Consider the following 19,703-nt stretch of genomic DNA (forward strand, 5'->3'; position numbering starts at 1 on the left):
GGGAATTGAAGTTGACTTTTAGTGGAGAGCATCAAAATGTAAAGTTTTGATGATCTCCAATTTTCTGAGCTCAAAATAGTAAATAGGATCCTTGCATAAAGTCTACATGTCAAGGTGATTTCAAAAAGAGGAAACAGTGTTTCTATCAAAAATTTCAGCCCCTATGATTTTCCTGAAGCTCCCTCAGACCAATTGGTAGCTCTCCAAAACCACAGCTTTTAGAAGTTTCCACTGGAATTTATATCAGACCTGTCATGAAGCTGAAACCCTGGTGTTTAGCACTCTGAAGCCAAGATTTCTTCTTTACTAGTTGAGAGTGAAATAACACAGTAGCTTCCATTCTGTCCAACAAGAAGCTCCTGAGAAAAGGTATGGGGTGGAACCAGGGAGTGTCAGACTCAGCTAACTGAACCCCACTGTTATGAGACCTGTTACTCTCTCTTTACTCGCCCACCAGTGTCTCATTTCAGTTGCGATGGAAGTTTTTGAAAGGAAATGTCCAGTGCTGTTAACAGCAGACCTTTTTACTAGTTTTTGACATCTGGGCATAGTAAAGCAGATCACGGCAGGCTTGAGTGTGGTGTCCGTGTTCTAGATTTGCATGATGGATAGTTGCAGTGGTTGAGGAGGACAGGTTGCCTGCTCTAATGGGTCCCTGAGGAACGCAATCAGCCATTCTCACTGTGTTACCGATAAATAACAAGCTGGGCAAACTCAGCCATGAAAGAGCTGACTAAAGGCACTTGTACAAAAAACCCCAACAAAACCCTAAAAAATTAATGAAACCATCAAGACATAAAGTTTTGAGAGAGCACAAAGCACTTCATGAATGCAACTCAATGTGAAAAGCAACATCTAATTCCAAGAGCACACATTATGTGGTTTTTCTTTAAGAACTTGTTAAATATTTTAAGAGAGTGAAGACAGAATGAGTGCAACAGCTGAATTCAATAAGCAGCAAGATTATTTTGCTGTGTGTCCAGTTCAAATAAATAGTCACATTTAAAACCATTAATATTAGGACTGGGAGCCTGGAAGTTTCCTCCAACAGATCTGTGGCTAAAGAAAGAAAAGACAGAAATTTTGCCTTTTGTCTGGCACAGATAATGACTTTACAGTGGCTGCTGGTCAATTCACGCTTCTGTCAAATTGTATCCTTAACTTGTCATAATGTTACTGCCTGTGTCTTTATGTGTTTGTTTGTCTGTAGCATTAGCTAAATATCTCATGGAAGAGTGGACATATCTTAATAAAACTCACAGATAGTAAGTTTATCAGTAAAGTAATCAGTTGATACTTTTTTGGAGATATCCTAATTCAAAATTACCCCCACAGCTAATTTATATCAACTATCATAAAAATGGCTGTAACTCAACCAACTTTACAGATATAAAGCTAAAATTTAAGGCACATGGCAGCAAGATCTGATGTTTCGGATCACAGATCTCTTGAGTCTTTCTTCTGTTCTTCTTGTTATTGAGCACAGTTGCTCATCACTCACGCTGTATGGTTTGCAGAATGCATGCGGAACCAGTCAGACATCTATGCGATAAATCTGACATCTAAAGTGACAAAACATTCTGCACAGTGCTGTTTACATAAAACTGACAACAAGAGAGCAAAAATCCTGTAAACATGTCAAACTCAAGCTGTTTCACAGAACCTCTTGGAGATAAACAGTGAATTACAAGTGCATGGTAAACAGCCATTACTGTAAATATAAACACTTCATGGTTTACATTTTCTGTTTGATTTGCAGTTTAGCTTCAAAGATCAACAATTTCCTGCTCAAAACAATATTTTAGACTTGGGCTAAGAGGTAAGATGTGAGGGATTTGAAAACAAGTCTGGATACTTTGCAAAGTGTTACAAGTTGTTTACACGGCGGGTTTACAGCAGACATATCTCTCCTTAAAACTGACAATTTAAACAAAAACAGCATTTAAATTTCATTATTAATTGTGTACAAATGTTTTTCTTTTTTTTCTTTGTAAATGTGAAACTGTTCTTTTAGGCTTTGCATTTGTTCTGTTTTTCTGTTTCAACAAAGATGAACCGTTCTGTCAGAAATACATCACTTGGCAAATCAAGATCAAAATACTGTTTGATTTATTGCAAATACATTCATGGAAAATTTCTTTCTGCAGCAACTCAGGAGGAGAACATGAAAACACCAAAAAAATGAGAAAACAAAAAAAATGGAAGTAATCCCTGAGAGAGTGTGGAACAGATGTAAACAAAATCCATGCGGCATACAAACAGAGCAAAGCCGATTCAGGTGGAGGCTGAAGTGAGGAAGCTTCTGGCAGCTGCAGCAGCGGCTCCTGTGAGGACTCAGGAAATCATCTGAACTCAGATGGGAGTAAGAAGAGCTGTCACCAAAATCACTGCAATATAACGTGATGGCTGTGGTGAGCCAGCTGTCAGCTAAAACCACAAACAGACTTATCGCTACCTTGTTGTGCTGCTGAACCTTTTCTGTGTAAACAGTAATATACCATATTGTGTTTTCAGCTGAGCCTTTGGTTTGAAACGAGGGAGGTTAAGTGGTTGTTGAACTGATTTTTAAAAAGCACATTTTACAGTACTCTTTGCAGAAAACATCAGCACAAACTCCTAACACCTCACTGATCTTAAAATGTAAAAGTGGTAAAAACAAACCATCACTCATTAAAATTTATTTCTCTATTTGATTGTGTGAACTTTGAGACAGCATTCACACCAAATGTTTAGCTCATTCAGGAGATTGGTGCTATGACTTGGTTTTGGTAACTTTTATACTGTCCAAAATCTTTATTTATACTTTTATACTTTATTTCCTCACAGAAATACATTAAGATCTCCTCAGTTCCTTTAACAAGATTCTGTTTGCAGACTTGCATTATTTTTGCCTGCTTATGCTACTTTTCGCTTTTAACTAACATTTTACTCATTTTAATTTCTAACTATTGTTTTGCTATTTTTAGCAAGCCTTTTGCTACTTTTTGCCACTAGTTAGCTTTTTGCTACCTCTAGCTAGTATTTTGCAACTTTTACCTAGTATTTTGCTCCATTTTGCTTTTAGCTAGCAATTTGTTGCTGTTCGCTTATAGCCATACTCACAATGTGCTAAAATCTATTGAAGCAAAGTTGTAAAGAACATGCGATCTGCTCTTGATAGTTACAGTTGCTCAAATAGTTTAGGAAATCCTCAACGGCTGTCAGCATGTGTTAAATTACAACAAATCACCTCTCGGTGGGTCATCTGAGTAGTTCACAAGTAGTTATCCGTGGTCTGGAAACAGCAAATATAGCCTGAATAAACTGAAAGCAAATATTGGCTCTCACACATGCTAACTTCAAATATTTTCCTAAGGAGTCTGTTCCCTCTGAGCATGCAGACAGAACATGTTATGGTCTGAATGGAAATCCATCTGTCTTGAGAAGAATCCATTGTTTTGACGTGACACCCTTGATCTCCACATCTTCTCTCTGAAACTAATCAATCGCAGTGTCTCGATACGCACAGGCAACACCTGCTTCCTCTGGCTCCCACACACACATAATGCACTTCCATGTGTATGCTACATGCATTTTACACACACACAGTGCTCTGTTTCAGCTTGGAGGTTTACTGCTTCTACATATCCCTGAAAGGAGGAAGACAAAGTGCATTCTGTCAGTGCAGAGACAGAAAAAAGTGCCCTTTCCTAAAATGTGTAGTTTGTTCACAAACCTCTGAGGTCTGGCTGTTAATAGTGCTCTGTAAATCCTCAGGGGTGGCCATTTTCAAGACACAGGAATCTGGGTTGTGTCTCTAACAACATTTTTTTTATGCTGACAAAAGACACCTGTGTAAGCACACATGAATGATCACACACAGGCAAGAATGTGTGTTGATTACGGTAGCTGGTTTATGTGGTGATAAAGTCAAAACAGGAGAATATGAGTCTTGCAGTAAACCTACAGTAAGTTTTTGTGAATTCTGTAAGGCCTGGCATTATACGTCTACATCTAAGCTCTTTATTTAGACATCAGCAACTTCACTAGATGTTCTCCAAACACAAATCAAACATGCCAGTTTGGTGGTCTGAAAAGCTAAAATGACAAACAAAGCGTTCCGGAGTACTGAACAAAGATTGATGGAATAAACAATAAACAACCGCCTCATGTGTTCATTTCCTGCAGTGTTGCAGAAGATTCAACCATCAAGATGGATTAAAACTAGAGACAGACTGAAAGCCAAAAGCTGAAGCCTCAAAGGACAAGCGCCCCCCTTAGGCTGGCTGCAGTACAATTTTTAAGTCTGCCCTTCATGTAAACAAATAGTACGTTTTCCTGACTAAAAATTAAAATATAATTCAGATCATTTTTCTGGCCTTGATTTATGTTGATTGACGTAGCTGTTGTAGGTTGAAATATAATTAATTGTTTAGTTTTAATTACTTAAAGAAGTGTGTCATGTTACCCTGTGACTGACATTAGTGAGCTGGGAGGGGGAGGTGGGTGAGACATTTGTATCAAAGGTACAGCCCCACAGAGTGCAGACACTGGCTCCAAAAATAAAACACGATAGCACCAAAAAAACAAACATTTTGGCTTCAATTTTGAACAAAGGGAGAACAAAGGCACACTTCGTCCATCTTTATTAATGTTTTATGAATTCAACACACGGATTAATTTCAAAACAGACTAAGATGAATAATTTCTGTACTATGGATTCTCAAACTACAGTAAATCAGATTAATGTAAAACTATTTCTCATCTGAATTATCTGGAGTGAGAATGTGTACCAATAACAGAGTGGTCCTCGACCTGTCCTCCTTGTTTGGATCTAGAGATGGAGATCTATGAAAAACTGACTGCAGGAAAAAAAGTGTGATCAAAAAACTTTGCAGCATGTGAGAAAACTATTTAAGATTCAAGACACACTATTACTGAAAATAAACAGGATACATCTGTGGTGGAATCAAAGAAAAGGACTGCATGTCTTAAAAACAAAATAAGCAAACTTCTACAAAAACAATAGAGCTACTTCAAATAAGAATTGTCAATGTAAATACGTTATTATCTGAGCTGCTTATGCTGCTGTTATGTTATGTCAGTGTGTTGAAATTGCATTTTTTATTCAATGCAAGATTTTTATATAAAAAAATGTAAAATATTCATAGTTGAATGCTGAATACAAGGTTTAAATGATGTGTTCGAGAGATGAAATGAAGGTACCTTGTGAGGTAAAAACAGGTAATAGAAAAAAATGACTAACAGTGGACTAAATGAAACATCAAAATGAACAGACACTGAGATTCAGTCTTGTTATTTGAGAACACAATTGTACTACATCTGTCTCTCCCAGTAAATTATCTGGGAAACAGATAAAAAGAAATAGAGTACAATATCTGGACATCTGTTGATTTATACAGAACATTAAAGTAAACCTTTATCCCTTTTTGGTCAGATTGATGTGTCACTGATGTGGTTCAACTGGAGGAGTTCACAAACAATCAGGACTGACAGTCTACATCCCACACCGGAAGACCTGCATACACAATGCCTGTAGAATAGGAAGAAAAACACTGAATTACTCTATTTAGGAAGTCATGAGTAATTTTAGTGGTTTTATTGCAAGTGCTGGTGTTATTCCTAAACGTTGCTTAAAGTAGCTGATTTTACTGGGAAAAAAGAATTCAAACACAAAGACCCACGCACTGTTTTTGTGCCGGTGTGAGACAAATCCATTATATCACCAACAGTAAATGGAATTAAAACAAGCAAGATTTGAAATCCTCATTTTTGCAAATTACTTTATTGCTTTTTCACAAACTAGAATTTAGAAACAGCATCTCCAGTCTGACTAGGCTGCAGTAGAACAAACTGCACTTTAACACGATGACAAAAAAATACAACTTCCTTTCTTGACATCAAACAACTTCAATAATAAGAGGCAGAATTGGTGTTCCGTACAGGAGCTTTATCTTAATGCCTTTTCTATCAAATAATAACATTGCGTATTGGCTCCAGCAGGGAGGACTTTCCAGCATCACGCACAGCAAACCATTTTACAGGAGCAGGTCTGGAGCTGTGGGCGCCAGTGCTAAGGCACGGGAGATGAAAGCAGTGATAGTTCATAAGCACATACCACAAAATATTTGCTTGATAACAGCAGGCAGATTTTCTGGATCACAGCATAGTAAGACAGAAATTTTTGCTCAGTTTGAAGTGTTTAAGAGAGATGAAAAGGTCAAAAAGCAATAAAACATGCTGAACTCATAAGAACAGAGGAAAAAATATTATTTTTTTCCTGGGATGTAGGACTCATCATAAATAAATTAAAGAAATAAGGTTAAAAAACAGATAAGTTGCACGAGTCATAATTTACTAAGTTACCTAAAAAAGTGATTCATTGCTATAAAGAAATGGCAAAAATGTCTGTTTGTATTAAACTTTACAATGTTGGAAGGTTTGAAAGCAAACAAACAATCAAACAAAAGACCAAGAGTCTAGGGTTTTATGAATCAGAACTTAATAAAAATGATCCCTACAAGGTTCCTAAATGATTTAAATGTAACCTCAAGTGTTTACGAAAAGCCCACAATAGATCCTACCCTGTCATTTTGTATTAAACACAAATAAAGCCAAAAATCACGATTGCCCGCTGCGGAAAAGTGATGAATAATGTTTTTGCCCATCTCTGTGTGTGCATGTGTGTGTTTGACACTAGAATACCTCATGAACCACCGGCCATCACAGCCAGCTGAGCTTAGAAAACACAAAATAACCATAATTGAGTAAATTTGACAAAAATTGTTCTAAAACTGTGTTAATGGCTGAGAGTCATTCATAACACCCCACATCCCCAAAGTGCTACTCATTGCACAAGATCTTTGTTTAAAACTTTAGCATTAACTATTGGAATCAATCTTATTTGAATGTTAGCAAAATATTTGCTAAACCATTGGATGTATTGTTTGAAGTTCTGGCATGCTAGGATTTTAATTCAAAATTTCCACTAACCATTTATTTTCTTATCGTCATCTGTATGTAACCTAACCCCCCACCCACCCCAAAATCCTAATGTATAGTTTTTTATTGCAAAAAAATAAAACATCATGTAATGTGACTCCACAATCCCACAAAACTGTTTCTCATTTTAGTAAGGTGCACCTGTGTTTTGAGAAGAAGAGTCAAAGAGGACAAGACAGCGCAGACGAAGTGTGTGCATTCCAGCGCAATAAGGAAAGCTGGGCACCATGGTGAGCTCAGATCATGGGAGCAGACCTTCCACACTGACACGTGAGAAACATCACAAGGCAGGCTTGTTTTGTTCACAGGGACTGGCCTTTTGCTTGTCAGCGGGGGCTGAATTGTGGGGGTGGTTGGAATCAAAACCCACCAGCCATATGCACACACTGTGCTACCCTTTCCATATGGAAATGTTTACATGTCTGCTTTGTTGTTCAAGGATCAAAAGGAAGGGAGATTCATTTGACTTGTTTTTATGACACATTTTAGCAAATTTGCAGGGGAGGACTTAAAATGCCCAGTAAAACCTGCTGCACAGCATGCAGGACCACCCCATTAAGTCTAAAATCCCACATGAACACAAGAAAAAAATCACTTAAAAGCGTGACTCTTGCTTCAGAATAATTTTTAATCACTCTTTGCCATTTATTAAAACAAACTTTGTGTTTTTAAATATTAGGAAGTGTTAAGAATGTATCTGAGGTCTGCAATAAAAAGAAGTGTAGATCCACCAAAAAGAGCAGGAATCCTTCAGTTTACTGTAAAATGAAGCAACACTCGACGAAAATGTCTGTTCTGGCAAATTGTTCATTTTATTTTACAAAAAAGGAGAAAAGAGGGCTACAAATCTTGACAATTTATACAAATACAACAACTTTCAAAAATAAATTTTAATTTAGTAGACACTCTGTGATCAAGTTTCTGCAATAGCCCACTGTTTAAGATCCCTGAGCAGAGACACAGAGTGAACCACTTTTTTTAAACTTCCTTTCAAACAATAAAACTTGGACACGTCTCCATGAACACTTTATATATATATATATATATATATATATATATATATATATATATGTACACACACATAAGAAAAGCAAGGTTTGATGGTGGGTGTGTAAATTACAGGCAAGAAATCAAAGCAAACTGTGAGGATGTGAACATTTCCCTTTCACCATCATGGTGAAAACAGCACAGTGTTGACAGCTTTATGACACAAGTAACATACTGTATATGAAAATCTTCATCTGAACATGAAGCTCTGTAAACAGGTATAGTATGCTGGGAAAATAAGTGTGTTTTTAAGGTTTTTCTCCATAATGACAACAAACATATACAGAACTTCTTTTTAACTAACTTCCTTCACTTTACATGTAAAAACACAGTGCCAGCTGGTTCTCTTTCTAAGTAACACAGAGGAATAATTTACAATGTGATGAACCAAAAAAAATGAGGTGAAGTGTGACCAACAAATAATCACAAATACTTTACAAACTTTTACTTTCATGAAGGTGCTGTTTCACTCTTTAATGTTGATGATAAAACAATTAAATGGGAACTACACAAATGATGTACAAATCAGACCTAAAAAAGTGAAAATACTGAAAACTCTTGTACTGTATTGAAACTTGCTCAGTAACTGAGCTTTCATTTATTTTTTGCTGAATGATTTTTTTTTATACTATACATGTGGCATATATTAGGATTCATTAATACAAACAAACAAACAAAAAAAAGATTTCAACAAAAAGGCATTTCAACATTTCCTTCAAAAGCACTGCAAACTGTGTTGTTCTACAATTAAAAGGTGGGCATCAACATAGCTTTTTGTATTTTGGCTAAAACAACTCATCTGAGTCATGTCTGCAAACTTTAATCTGAAATCTGTAGGAAAGTGAGAAAGATGTGTCGCTGAAACCTGAAGTTTCAGAGTCTTTTGTTAGAAAGATAGCTTAATAACTGCATTAATAGCATCTTGTTTCTGTAGATTAACAGTTGCCATGGTGATCTTTCAAGCAATGCTGAATAATAAAAATGTGACCTCATTAATAAAGGTTTCACACTCTTAATGTATAATCACACTCACAATTTTCTTGTTTTTTCTTGTTTGCTATAACATGCTGCATCTATAGCCATCATTGTGCTGCATAAATAAATTTCCCTTTTTCAAGTTTTCACAGATTATCTGTCACAAATGGGTTTCAATAATGGTGCTACTTTGCTGTAAAGTGTATTCTCAAATCAAAAAGGACCCAGTGAGAATAGGAAACGATGTAACAATGATTAATTTAAGTTCTAATGTGGCATTCTTTTTTTATATAATCTTTTTTTAATTAAAAAAAAACCAAAACATTTCATCAGGATGAAATTTGACAAAAAGAACCCCTTAATGCTACACTGAAGATTCTTTGCACTCTTTTTAATGTTATCTCACACTGCTGGAAGGATGTATCTGTGGCCTTACTTCAAGTTCAAGTGCTCTAAAAGGAAAAAAAAAGATTACTGTGAGAGCATTAAATCTGAAGAAAGTTTTTAGGAGTCAAAATCCCACACAGTGCCTGACTAACTGTAAGTAATATTGTGGAAAGCTGCTGGCCGGAGGTGTTTGCAGAGCTCAGCAGTGATTAGGAGAGCCTGTGCGGTGCAGTCGTGGTGTCTCTGCAAATATCCTCCCTCAGTCTCTTCTATCTCTCTTGGATGAATAAAAGGAATGCGGAGCACGTTGGCTGTTTTTTCCCTGCGTCTGGCATGCAGATGGCGAGTAGGCGGGCAGGGAGAACTCAGGGGCTCATAGTCCTCAGACCCTGTTTCTCCATGATGTTCCACAGCTTACGCAGATTTGACTGGGTGATGGTATCGTCCGGTTTCAGCTGAAGTGCCCGGAGGTAATTGGCTTCAGCTTCTTGCAGTTTCCCATTGAGGTGAAGGATAGCACCAAGGTTCATCAGAGCTGCAGGGTACTGAAACAAGCAAAACGGGATCATTTTAGGACACGATCAGTTTGATACACATAGATGCATGAAAAGTTTTGCTCAAGAACAGTAGCAGTAACTCCTTCCTTGTTATAGAGAAGTAGTCGCACTGGGATAAAAACAAAGATTCAGTTTTCTGGGACACAGCTTGATGATAGTTAATTACTGACCAGAGATGATTTGTTTAGACTGGAAACATAATTTAATTAAATATTCAAGTTTCATCACATCAGGGGGTTGATGAATAAACCAGTCTATTTGCTACTGTATTACTTAAAATTGAATTTAATTCCCTGTAAAGTCTTTTATATCACTGAGCACCAGCAGGGAATGAAACATTAAACAACAAAAAGATGTGGTATTATTTTTTAAAAGTCATACCATCTGCTAAGACAACATCACAGCTGATGACTGAAAAAAGTTCTAAAATTAACTTTTTTTTAACCGTAATGGAACATTGGGTCATCATTAGACCCTAAGATGGTACTGGTTCATCTTTGTTGGATCACCCAAACTTTGTTTGGAGTTGAGTAACCAAGCTGCTTTGCACGTCCCTGTGTCTGGTCTGTGGCCATAGATGTCAGAGAGAGCAACCGCCACTTTGAAGCGGGTTGAGATGTTTATTCCTGCTGGTGCCAATGGGTAAAAATTGTAATCAGTGAGACGAGTGAGTCATGGGGACATAAGTACAGGAGGAGTGCCCGGGGTGCAATCATGTCAAGACCATGAAGTATGCAGGCCAAGGGAGGGGCAACATCTGATCACCATTTTGGTTTAAAATGTGGAAAACAAACTGCATTATCCTGCAGAGAGGCTGCTGCTCTATAACTAGAGATTTTAGAAGTTTTGTAAATTGGAGGTACTTTTTTAAACACAAAACTGTTTCTGTAAACCTAGCCTATCAGGCTTTTTGCCAACATTTTATTTTAATCTTTTTTGCTATAACCTGATTTATTTTGCTGTAATCAAATGCAAATTTATTAATGTTTTGTGATACTAGACAACTATGTAGGGTTGGGTATATTATAGTTTGTATGGAAAATGAATGATGGATGCCTTTTTGCCTCCTCACTGTGACAAAATACACATAAAGGAATGACTTGTCTATGAGGCAAGAAAGGAATAACTTGTCTTAAAGCATTTTAAACTGTATTAACAATGAGTGTTATATAAGAAGAAACACTGCGTAACTTGACTGTGGTAATTTAAGTGATGATTTATGCAAAGAATAGTCCTTCTGAATTTGAAAACTTTGAAAGGATAAATATTTTATGATGCAGAGAGCAACTAATTCCAACCAAAAATCAACCAGGATTTGGCTTGTATAGAACTAGCAAATTGAAGGTCTAAGAGAAGAAATCCCTTAAATGGAAGAAAATGTCCTCTGTCTGTCAGGCACAGCTGACATATGTGCTTAATAAAAAACAGCAGTTTGTTGCAGAGTTAGGAGTCAAACTGCGGTAAGGCATCAACTAACAAAGATAGGGAGTGCACAGAGTCACATCAGACAGAACAGAAGATAATACTAAGTAAAATGCTTGAAACTATCCCAGTGTTAACAGATACAAAAGGCAAAAGATATAAAAAAATGTGGCCAATAAGGAACTAAAGAAATCTCAATGTTTGGATGAGGACATCAGTGTCTCTGAAGCCACTTATAGGATAACGGTTTGTGAAAATTACATGGATGTGGTTCTGAAAACTGAAAACACCTTATGCATGTATTTTACGTAGAAAAATATTTAAATGATGTCCTAACAATTGCTCAAAAATGAAACATGCCATATCTAAAAACATCTCCTAACAGGTTGGTTTCACTAATTAAAATATAAATAAGAACAGAAGGAAATGCATTTGTAAACATCTTACTATTATTAACCTTTCCTTCAGATAATTGTAGCTCCTCCATATCATCATGAAAGACACTTAAGTGAGTGGAGATAAAATGAAGGTTGTCTCTTCTTTTTAACCTGGTGAATGTAGTATCCATTATTTCCAAAAATGAACTACAAATGTTTATTTTTCAGACCACCTGACAGCGTTCAGCTTCACTTCAGTTCATGCTAAATGAGATTGGGTCACGATAAGGCAGCAGCTTTATGCATGGTATTTATAAAAGCTGTTTTTTTTTTTTTTTACTTTGCATAGAAATGTTTTAATTTGCATTTGTACATGAAGAGATGGACTGTGCTCACTCAAAGTGGTTTTCAGAAATGTTCCCGAGCCCATGTAGTGATTTTCTCTGCAGAATCCCGTCTGTTTTTAATGCAGTGCTGCCTGAAGGCCTGATGATCAAAAGGTATCCAGGACAACCCTTTAGTTTGCTGCACATGAAAACCTCTCTTTATTCTCCTAATATTTTAATGACATAATACATTGCAGGAAATGCACTTTTGTGATTTTACATTGATAAAACTTTATTCTTAAGGTTTTTAAATATCTTTCCCCTCAGTCTTTGAAAGCTTTTTAATATCCAAACATTTTACTAAACAGTTGTTTAATAGCTAGTCTCAAACTAGATGTTTAACTAGCAGCTTTCCTTTTTTGTAAAGCACAGCTTTAGTAGTGTTTTTGCTGAGCCTTTACTTTTTTAGTATTAGAATAATTTAAAACAATACAATGTTATATTACACTAAACTATAAGCAACATAATTGAGCTACAATTCATTTATATTATATTGATTTTAGCACTTGCAACAAGAGGAAAGATTCTTATAATCTTACATTTGGGTGTAAATAGTTGTTAATAATGCATGATACTTTGGCAAAAAGGTTTAATTTCATACTGACATTTTGAACAATGGATTAAGAGATTAGCTTCAGGGCTTCAGTGGAAACACAAAGTCCTAACCCCACTTATCCACAACCTTTTGTTGGTCTTGTTTGTCATTGTCTGTAAATAATGTTCCAGGGTTTTGGCATAAAAAGCCAAACTATGGTTTCTGTATAACAATGTCAGGATTTATTTGATCATTAATCAATATCTGCTATTTTATAATAGACATAATAAGACACAAGAACTAACAGGATGCCCACACGTTTATGTACTTCCACCCTCTTCGACTCTCACCTAAATACCTCGTTCCCAATCTGTCAGAGCTCTTACAGACTGAATCCCATTCATTTTCAAGATGTCATAGTCCCCTGACTGAGTGTTATTATCATTATTCCTTTCAATCTGCTAACCCTGGCCTCTCCTTTGAAGTTGTTGATGGATGTTGCACAAGCAAACTTGTGAGCTCAGTAAAAACTTAGCCCTCATTATTCTGAGCTCCAGTGACAAGGAATCCTATTGTGAGGAGGCCGAGTAGCCAGTAATGATATTGGAAAGCCACCCAGTCTGTGATTGCACTCTGTCCATCAAAGTAAATAGTAATGAGGAAGAATAGTAAGTCAAAGTTTTACTCACGTTTGGTCTCAGACTTGCTGCTTGTCCGTAATACTTCTCAGCTGCCTCATTAAGGTTGGCTTGTCTGAAAGGGAAAACGGAGAGAGGCAATCATTACTCATTTTTATTGCTCCTGGCTTCGAATGAGGCCTTGAACCTAGTGTGTTTACTGGTTCCCAGGGGTTAGTGAGAAAATAACATGAGGAAACAACAAGAGGGATGAGAAAAGCTGATCCAGTGGTCTGTAGGTTTCTCGTTCAATAGCATCTTTTACTTGATAACATCTGTGCTGAGTGATGCACAACAAACACTTTCTGCTCTAATTGAACCTTGAGGTCAGGACATTTGGTTCACAGGATGCTTGGAAGAAATTAAAAAGCCAGTGTGGATGAGGAATAATCACTGTGTATTTTTGTTCATCACTGAAGGCATACAGGGGAGGGGCACAGCTGCAAATTGCAGCTTCTTCATCACCAAACACTTGCACTAATACTTTATGGATCAAAACATGATCTTTATAACCCATGACTACAAGCTTTCACTGAATGGCAACGAATGCTGAATTGTAAATAATTTAAAGTCAAGGACAGAGTCATTGACAGCAGGGTAAGGAGCCACATAAATTTCCTAGATCAAAGACTACAAAGCTGCTGGGACCACAGTTTCATTTAGGATGTCGGATGTCTATTGCAAGATCACTGGATGTAGTTTCAGATCAAAGTGACCTCAACACACAGTGGATATTTGATTTAAAGCACTTTCTTGAGATATCAAAATGTTTGATGGCCAAGGAGATTTGATTTATTTTATAATAATTACATGGTATAAAAAAATAAAATTAATAACATGAAGAACAGACTTGTACTTTTATACCAAATTTAAGGTTAACTGTCTCAGTACTTCTAGTCCTTTTATTAAAGAGTTATCTCACTGGGTTGTGACCAGCTGGCAAACAGTGTTCTTGAGGAAGTCTCTAGAATATCTTGTGATGTTCATGGTGGTTTTCAATTTTCTCAAGTGAAGTGCGCAGTCCTGTCAGTTGAGTTTTAAACATGTTCAAAAACAATTTGCATATTTTTCAGAACAAATTTTCTCTCAAAACAGTCACAGAGACATTGCAGATGTCTCAAACTGTCACAAACCCACCTGAATTGTGCCAAGGGTGACTCCGACCTGTCTCAGAAGCGCTAGAGCTGTGTTTAGAGCTTTCTTTTGAGAGAAAACATTTGAGGCAAATATTGAGGTCTAAAAATTATGCTGGTGATCCAGTAAATAATATTTATAGAAAAACTGGTCCAAATCTGCCCATCTTCATTTCAAAAATACACTCCAGTAGATTAAATCATAAATGTGTCCACAGCTGCCAAGGTGGGTATGAAGTGGGCAATGAAATAATGTGCACTGCCAAAAAATACAGTTTTGCAAGCTGTGTACACAAAAATAGGTTGTTATTTTCAAAAATTGGCTGCCACACAGCTCATTGGTCATTTGGTTGCAAGCACTCAGAATTCAGTGAGACAGCAACAGAAAATCTGCATATTTTCTTTCCTGCAATTTTGAGTTACCAACTAGTTTCCAACAGTTGCAGCCCAGTGAATACCTTACTTAAACATTGTAAATGTGTGAATATTGGTAAGTTCTGGTCCAACGTTTCTATGCTCTTGCAACTTTCTGAATGTGAGATCAATTTAAATCTGTGTGCTCAGTCAGTGAAGAACTGAAATTAAATTTTCTGGTTGCATTTGTTTAGCTGCAGAAGAACGAGGTAGACCTCAGTGGACAGGTTGACAAGATGAAAAAGAAAGTATGAGCATATATCCAAAGGACTTTTCTCTGGATTTCAACATTCACATCATATACATGTACTGCAATTAAAGAAAAATAGTTTAAAGGACGCAAAAGAAAATTATTAGTTTGAAAGACAAATGGTCAAAAACCAAAAGCTCAAGAGAGTAATAAAAATGGCATGCACCACATTTGCAAGCTTCTGATTTCTCTTTGCAATCCCTTCTCTTTTTCTGTGTAGATTCACTTGTGTCCACATCATCCAAGGGCCTTTCCATGTCTGGGTCCAAGACAAACACATAAAGAGCATGAGCTGCAGAGGAGTAGGACCCCATGCCAAGCAGTCTGGGATGAGTTCAACCAAAACACTGCTTAAAAGTCTCTTTAGCTGCCAGGAGTCTGAACCCTGAAAGAGGTTCTCTCCACTGGAAAGTGTTAGCGGTATAGATACTGCATCATCAAAATGTGGAGGCATAATGAGATTAAACAAAGATCTCTCTGCTGGCTAAAACAGTCTTCAATCAGTAGAGCAGCATTCAGTAAGCTGGCACATTTCCTTACAGTGTTTACACATTTCCACACATGGCCTCACAAACACAACAGCTTGAGGGCTTTTCTGCTCAAGTTCATCAGCTAAACTTTGCACTGATTTCAAAGCACACTTTCAAGTCTTAACGAGAACCTACTGAGACAGAGAGGCACAGAATTCTGAAGTTTAAGGAGACAGCTTATGCATATATAGCCGAAATGAGGTCTAAGTTAAAGCATCATTTCTAGTTCTGCATCTTCCACCGTTAGGAGAGAGAAGGATTAGAAAATACAGCCAAGTAAATCACTCAGGCTGAGGAACAGTGTAAGCCCACGAATAAACCGTGCAGACAGTAGACGTCACTCTCTCATACTCAGCATCCGTTCCATCTAGCCAAGAAAAATAGCCCATTTATCTTATCTATGTGGAATAAAATACTGTATTTGTGTGTATACAATGAACAGTAGAAATCAAAAAACAACAAAAGAAAAAAAAATTCTAATCAAACACTTACCTGAGCATGTGGGCTGCACTGAAGACCACATCAAACTCCCCGCTGTCGAGGCGCGCAGCTTTCTTTGCCATCTCTGCTGCTTCCAGCAGCCGTGACTCCTCCAGTAAAAACTGACCTAACAGGGCAGGAGAAAAAAGGCAACACTATTAAAACACTAACGGGTCCCCACAAGACACAGAGGGATACACCATGCAATAATGTTGACTCTGGCAAAAGTACAGGGACAGTCTAGCCTGCCCCTGTAACAATATGTTGAAACACTTGATATGACTGCTACAAACCATCCCTCCACGGTTATTTCCCAAAGCCATTTGTTCGGATTAGCTGACCTTGATAGATGTATTTCTGCTAGAGGAAAATATTTCTTGCAGAAGGTTTGTGTTATATTACAGGTGTGCCTGATGTGCAGTCAGCCTTCTAATCAGATAGGATTGTGGAAGCCTGACAAGGCCATGAACCAAGGAGTTCACGCCTTGGTAAGGGCCAGAATTGAGAGGAATTATTACCCTGCTGGCTTTGGTTACCATCACTAATATATCAGGATGCGAAACCACCCAGAAAACTTGAGCATATTTTCTTTAATAACTGAAAAATATTGTGGTTATTAGGTGTTGACCTGAGGTGAGAGAGAAGTTCTTAAACCATGCATGACTGTAAAACTGATATGAGTTACAAACACCTCTGAATTCTGTTTTGGGTTTAATAAACGGAAGAAAAAAAATGTCGCTGAAAAGTCTAACACATCAAAAACCTATATATACATACACACACACACAATTACCAGGAAATTAGGACTTTTTAAAGGCCTGTTTAGTTTTGCGAAGACCACAACTCCTAACCAATGGAAGCAAAAGGATTTTCCAAATAATTTACTTTGACAAGCAGCCGAACATGAGTTGATGACTTTATAAGTTTTGAATTACGCATTCACTTACATTCTTTAATTTATTTTACTTAAACCTGGCACTTTATACAGTATGAGCTGAAACACTTGTGGGGTCTGCTGGATGAATGCAGCCAAAATCCAGAATCTAGTAAAAACTTTTCAAGAACTGTAGATACTCTGCTAGCCAATTTCTGCAGAGTTTTTAATATTTAGCATCTAACAGGCACAAATCAAGCAACCACAAACCCTAACAACTTTAACAGTGCACAACATATATGAAATTTTCATTAACTGCAAATGTGTTACCCTGTTGAGCCTGATCCAAAAAAGGCATGGAAAATAGATAGATGCGTGCCAAGAAAACAACCAAGGAATTTCCAAAAATGTTCTGTCCTAATTGATTAATATTTTTCTTACATGCTTATTCTTGCATTTTCTAGAACAATGGTCTTTAAGTGAACAGTAAAAGTTAAGTTACATATTATGCATACAATACTGCAGCACTGTGCATTGCATGTGCAGATCACACAGTAATACTGGAAGTCAAGAAAGACACTGAAATCATCACGTTCTGCATTTTCATCAAACGAAAATGAACAATGTATGGAAATCGTCCGTTTTTTTGGAATTCTTGTACAAACTGAGATTAGGGATGTTTAAAGGAAGAAGCAGGAAAACAGGTCAGCAAACACTGCTGTCCAAACAACCTACTAAAACTTGTAAATTCCTGTCTTTGTGCACAAACGTTTTCACAACCCTATCATACACAGGCAATTCAAGTAATTGAGATGTAAGAAAAAAAGTCAAGATATATGTCAAACTGAAAGGGAAAATACAAATCTTACCATAATGCATGTAACAGTTGCCTTTTGTGGGATCGAGTTGGATGGCCTTTAGGAAGTACCTCTCGGCTTCTGTTTTCTGCCCCTGAGAGAGAAGGATTAAAAACATTATCATTATTTCTTCAACCACTTCTCAAAACTGTTCATTATAAAAACACCACACTCAGCTCAACAGCTAAAATACCTCTGTGTAAACCTAATGTCCCTCTCCAACCATGGACCAGTTTGAACAATAAATCTTAAAAAACAGACATGAAAAATGTGGACCACAAGTGTTATTCTTTCAAGCTCGTGTGCCGTCCGACAGAGTGCTCAGTGTCATGCTTGGCAGAGAAGACCAGACAGGTCAAAGGCTCATTCATTACACACTTTTATCTGTGCAAATAACACTTCTAGAGAATAACCGCCAATTGCCCATGTGCATGGCCTGGCTGCTTTAAAACAAGGCAGCAAGCGAAACAGGAAAGTGTTGCAGAAAGGAGGAGAGGAGAGTCAAGCAAGAGTATGGATTTTTAGACTCATATATAGATATGGATTACACATATTTACCAAAGTTTTATCTCTGTGTACAATGTTGTTTCAGCCTTTAGAGAGATGAAAGAATCAATACTGGGAGGGTGAGCGCAGGAAGATAAGGGGGAAAAAAAAATAATTGAAGCCATGCAGACCTCCAGAGCTCCCCTCGCGCCATGTAGGCTGTGACATGTAACCAATCACAGTTCAAACAGACCACAGCAGTTGGCCAACAGAAGTGGCAGCAGTGACTGACACATTTGTGCTCTCAGCTGGGCAAAACATACCATCTGATCAACAATTAACAACGGGCATTCATCAATTATTAATCCAAACATTACTATGTGTTGAAACATTTTCATGAATAAAATAAGCAATCAAACTGAGAAGTTGAAAGGCTTGAGATAATGTCAAAGCACTTGATGAAAGAAACAGGGTAAGAGCAAAGACTTTTCAAGTTTGTAAAACTACATCAAACCAGTCAGATAAGAAAATAAACTCACAGCCATTCAAGACTGTAATATTAATGACTGTATACTTAGTGAAGTGACAACTTTTTCTGTGCACAGAGCTTCAACTAACAAAATTTTCTAATGTAAATATCTGAGGGCAGTTTCTCTTGATGGAGCAGAAAATCAAGGCTGTGCTAAATATACAGTATGTTTAATAAACAGAACATTTAGCTAATGGTATCCAAATAGTGATCACAGTTCCTGCCTGAATAGTATCACTTTTGCATATCTTTATACTTCACAGATGTAGGAATGTAGACATTTGATGGCCAGATACTTAAATACTAACAGACGCTTACATCTGTTTATCAGAACTGAGTTTTCACAGCTTAAAATGAGCTGCAGACATGACTTGATAAAAAACTGAAATTGAGATATGTCTGAGTATATTAATAAAATGCACTGTAATAAAACTGGGACCTTAAAAAAAAAGTCAGTAGAAAATTATTTGCTATTGCTGATTTTAAAAGTGATTTTATTAGAGAAGTAGTACTGACCGAAAGAACGAGATCGCGAATACAAGCGGCTGAAATGAGTTTCCTCCGCAGGGTGTCTGGGCTCTCCCTTAGAGATAGGGTGAGAAGCTCGGTCATCCGGGAGGGACTCAGAGTAGAGCCGCTGCTCCTCCAGTTGGAGCCAGTTGAGGTGGCTCGGGCATCTGGTGAGGATGCCTCCTGGATGCCTCGCTGCTGATGTGTTCCGGTCACGTCTGGCCGGGAGGAGGCCCAGAGGGAGACCCAGGACACGCTGGAGGGACTATGTTTCT

General features: G+C 37.3%; 1 protein-coding gene across 1 annotated transcript in view; it reads right to left on the reverse strand.

Moving 5' to 3' along the window:
- Nucleotides 1–7,789: 7,789 nt before the first annotated feature.
- tmtc2b (transmembrane O-mannosyltransferase targeting cadherins 2b) overlaps nt 7,790–19,703 on the reverse strand; it is a 75,878-nt gene continuing 63,964 nt past the window's right edge. Inside the window, exons 9-12 of the mRNA XM_017419019.3 lie at nt 17,916–17,997; nt 16,185–16,299; nt 13,378–13,441; nt 7,790–9,956 (exon numbers count right to left, since the gene is read on the reverse strand). Coding sequence (XP_017274508.1) covers nt 9,777–9,956; nt 13,378–13,441; nt 16,185–16,299; nt 17,916–17,997 — 441 coding nt within the window. The 3' untranslated portion in view covers nt 7,790–9,776. The remainder of the gene's footprint in view (nt 9,957–13,377; nt 13,442–16,184; nt 16,300–17,915; nt 17,998–19,703) is intronic.

The sequence above is a fragment of the Kryptolebias marmoratus genome, linkage group LG11, assembly GCF_001649575.2.
Source record: "Kryptolebias marmoratus isolate JLee-2015 linkage group LG11, ASM164957v2, whole genome shotgun sequence".
Classification (NCBI taxonomy): Eukaryota; Metazoa; Chordata; class Actinopteri; order Cyprinodontiformes; family Rivulidae; genus Kryptolebias; species Kryptolebias marmoratus.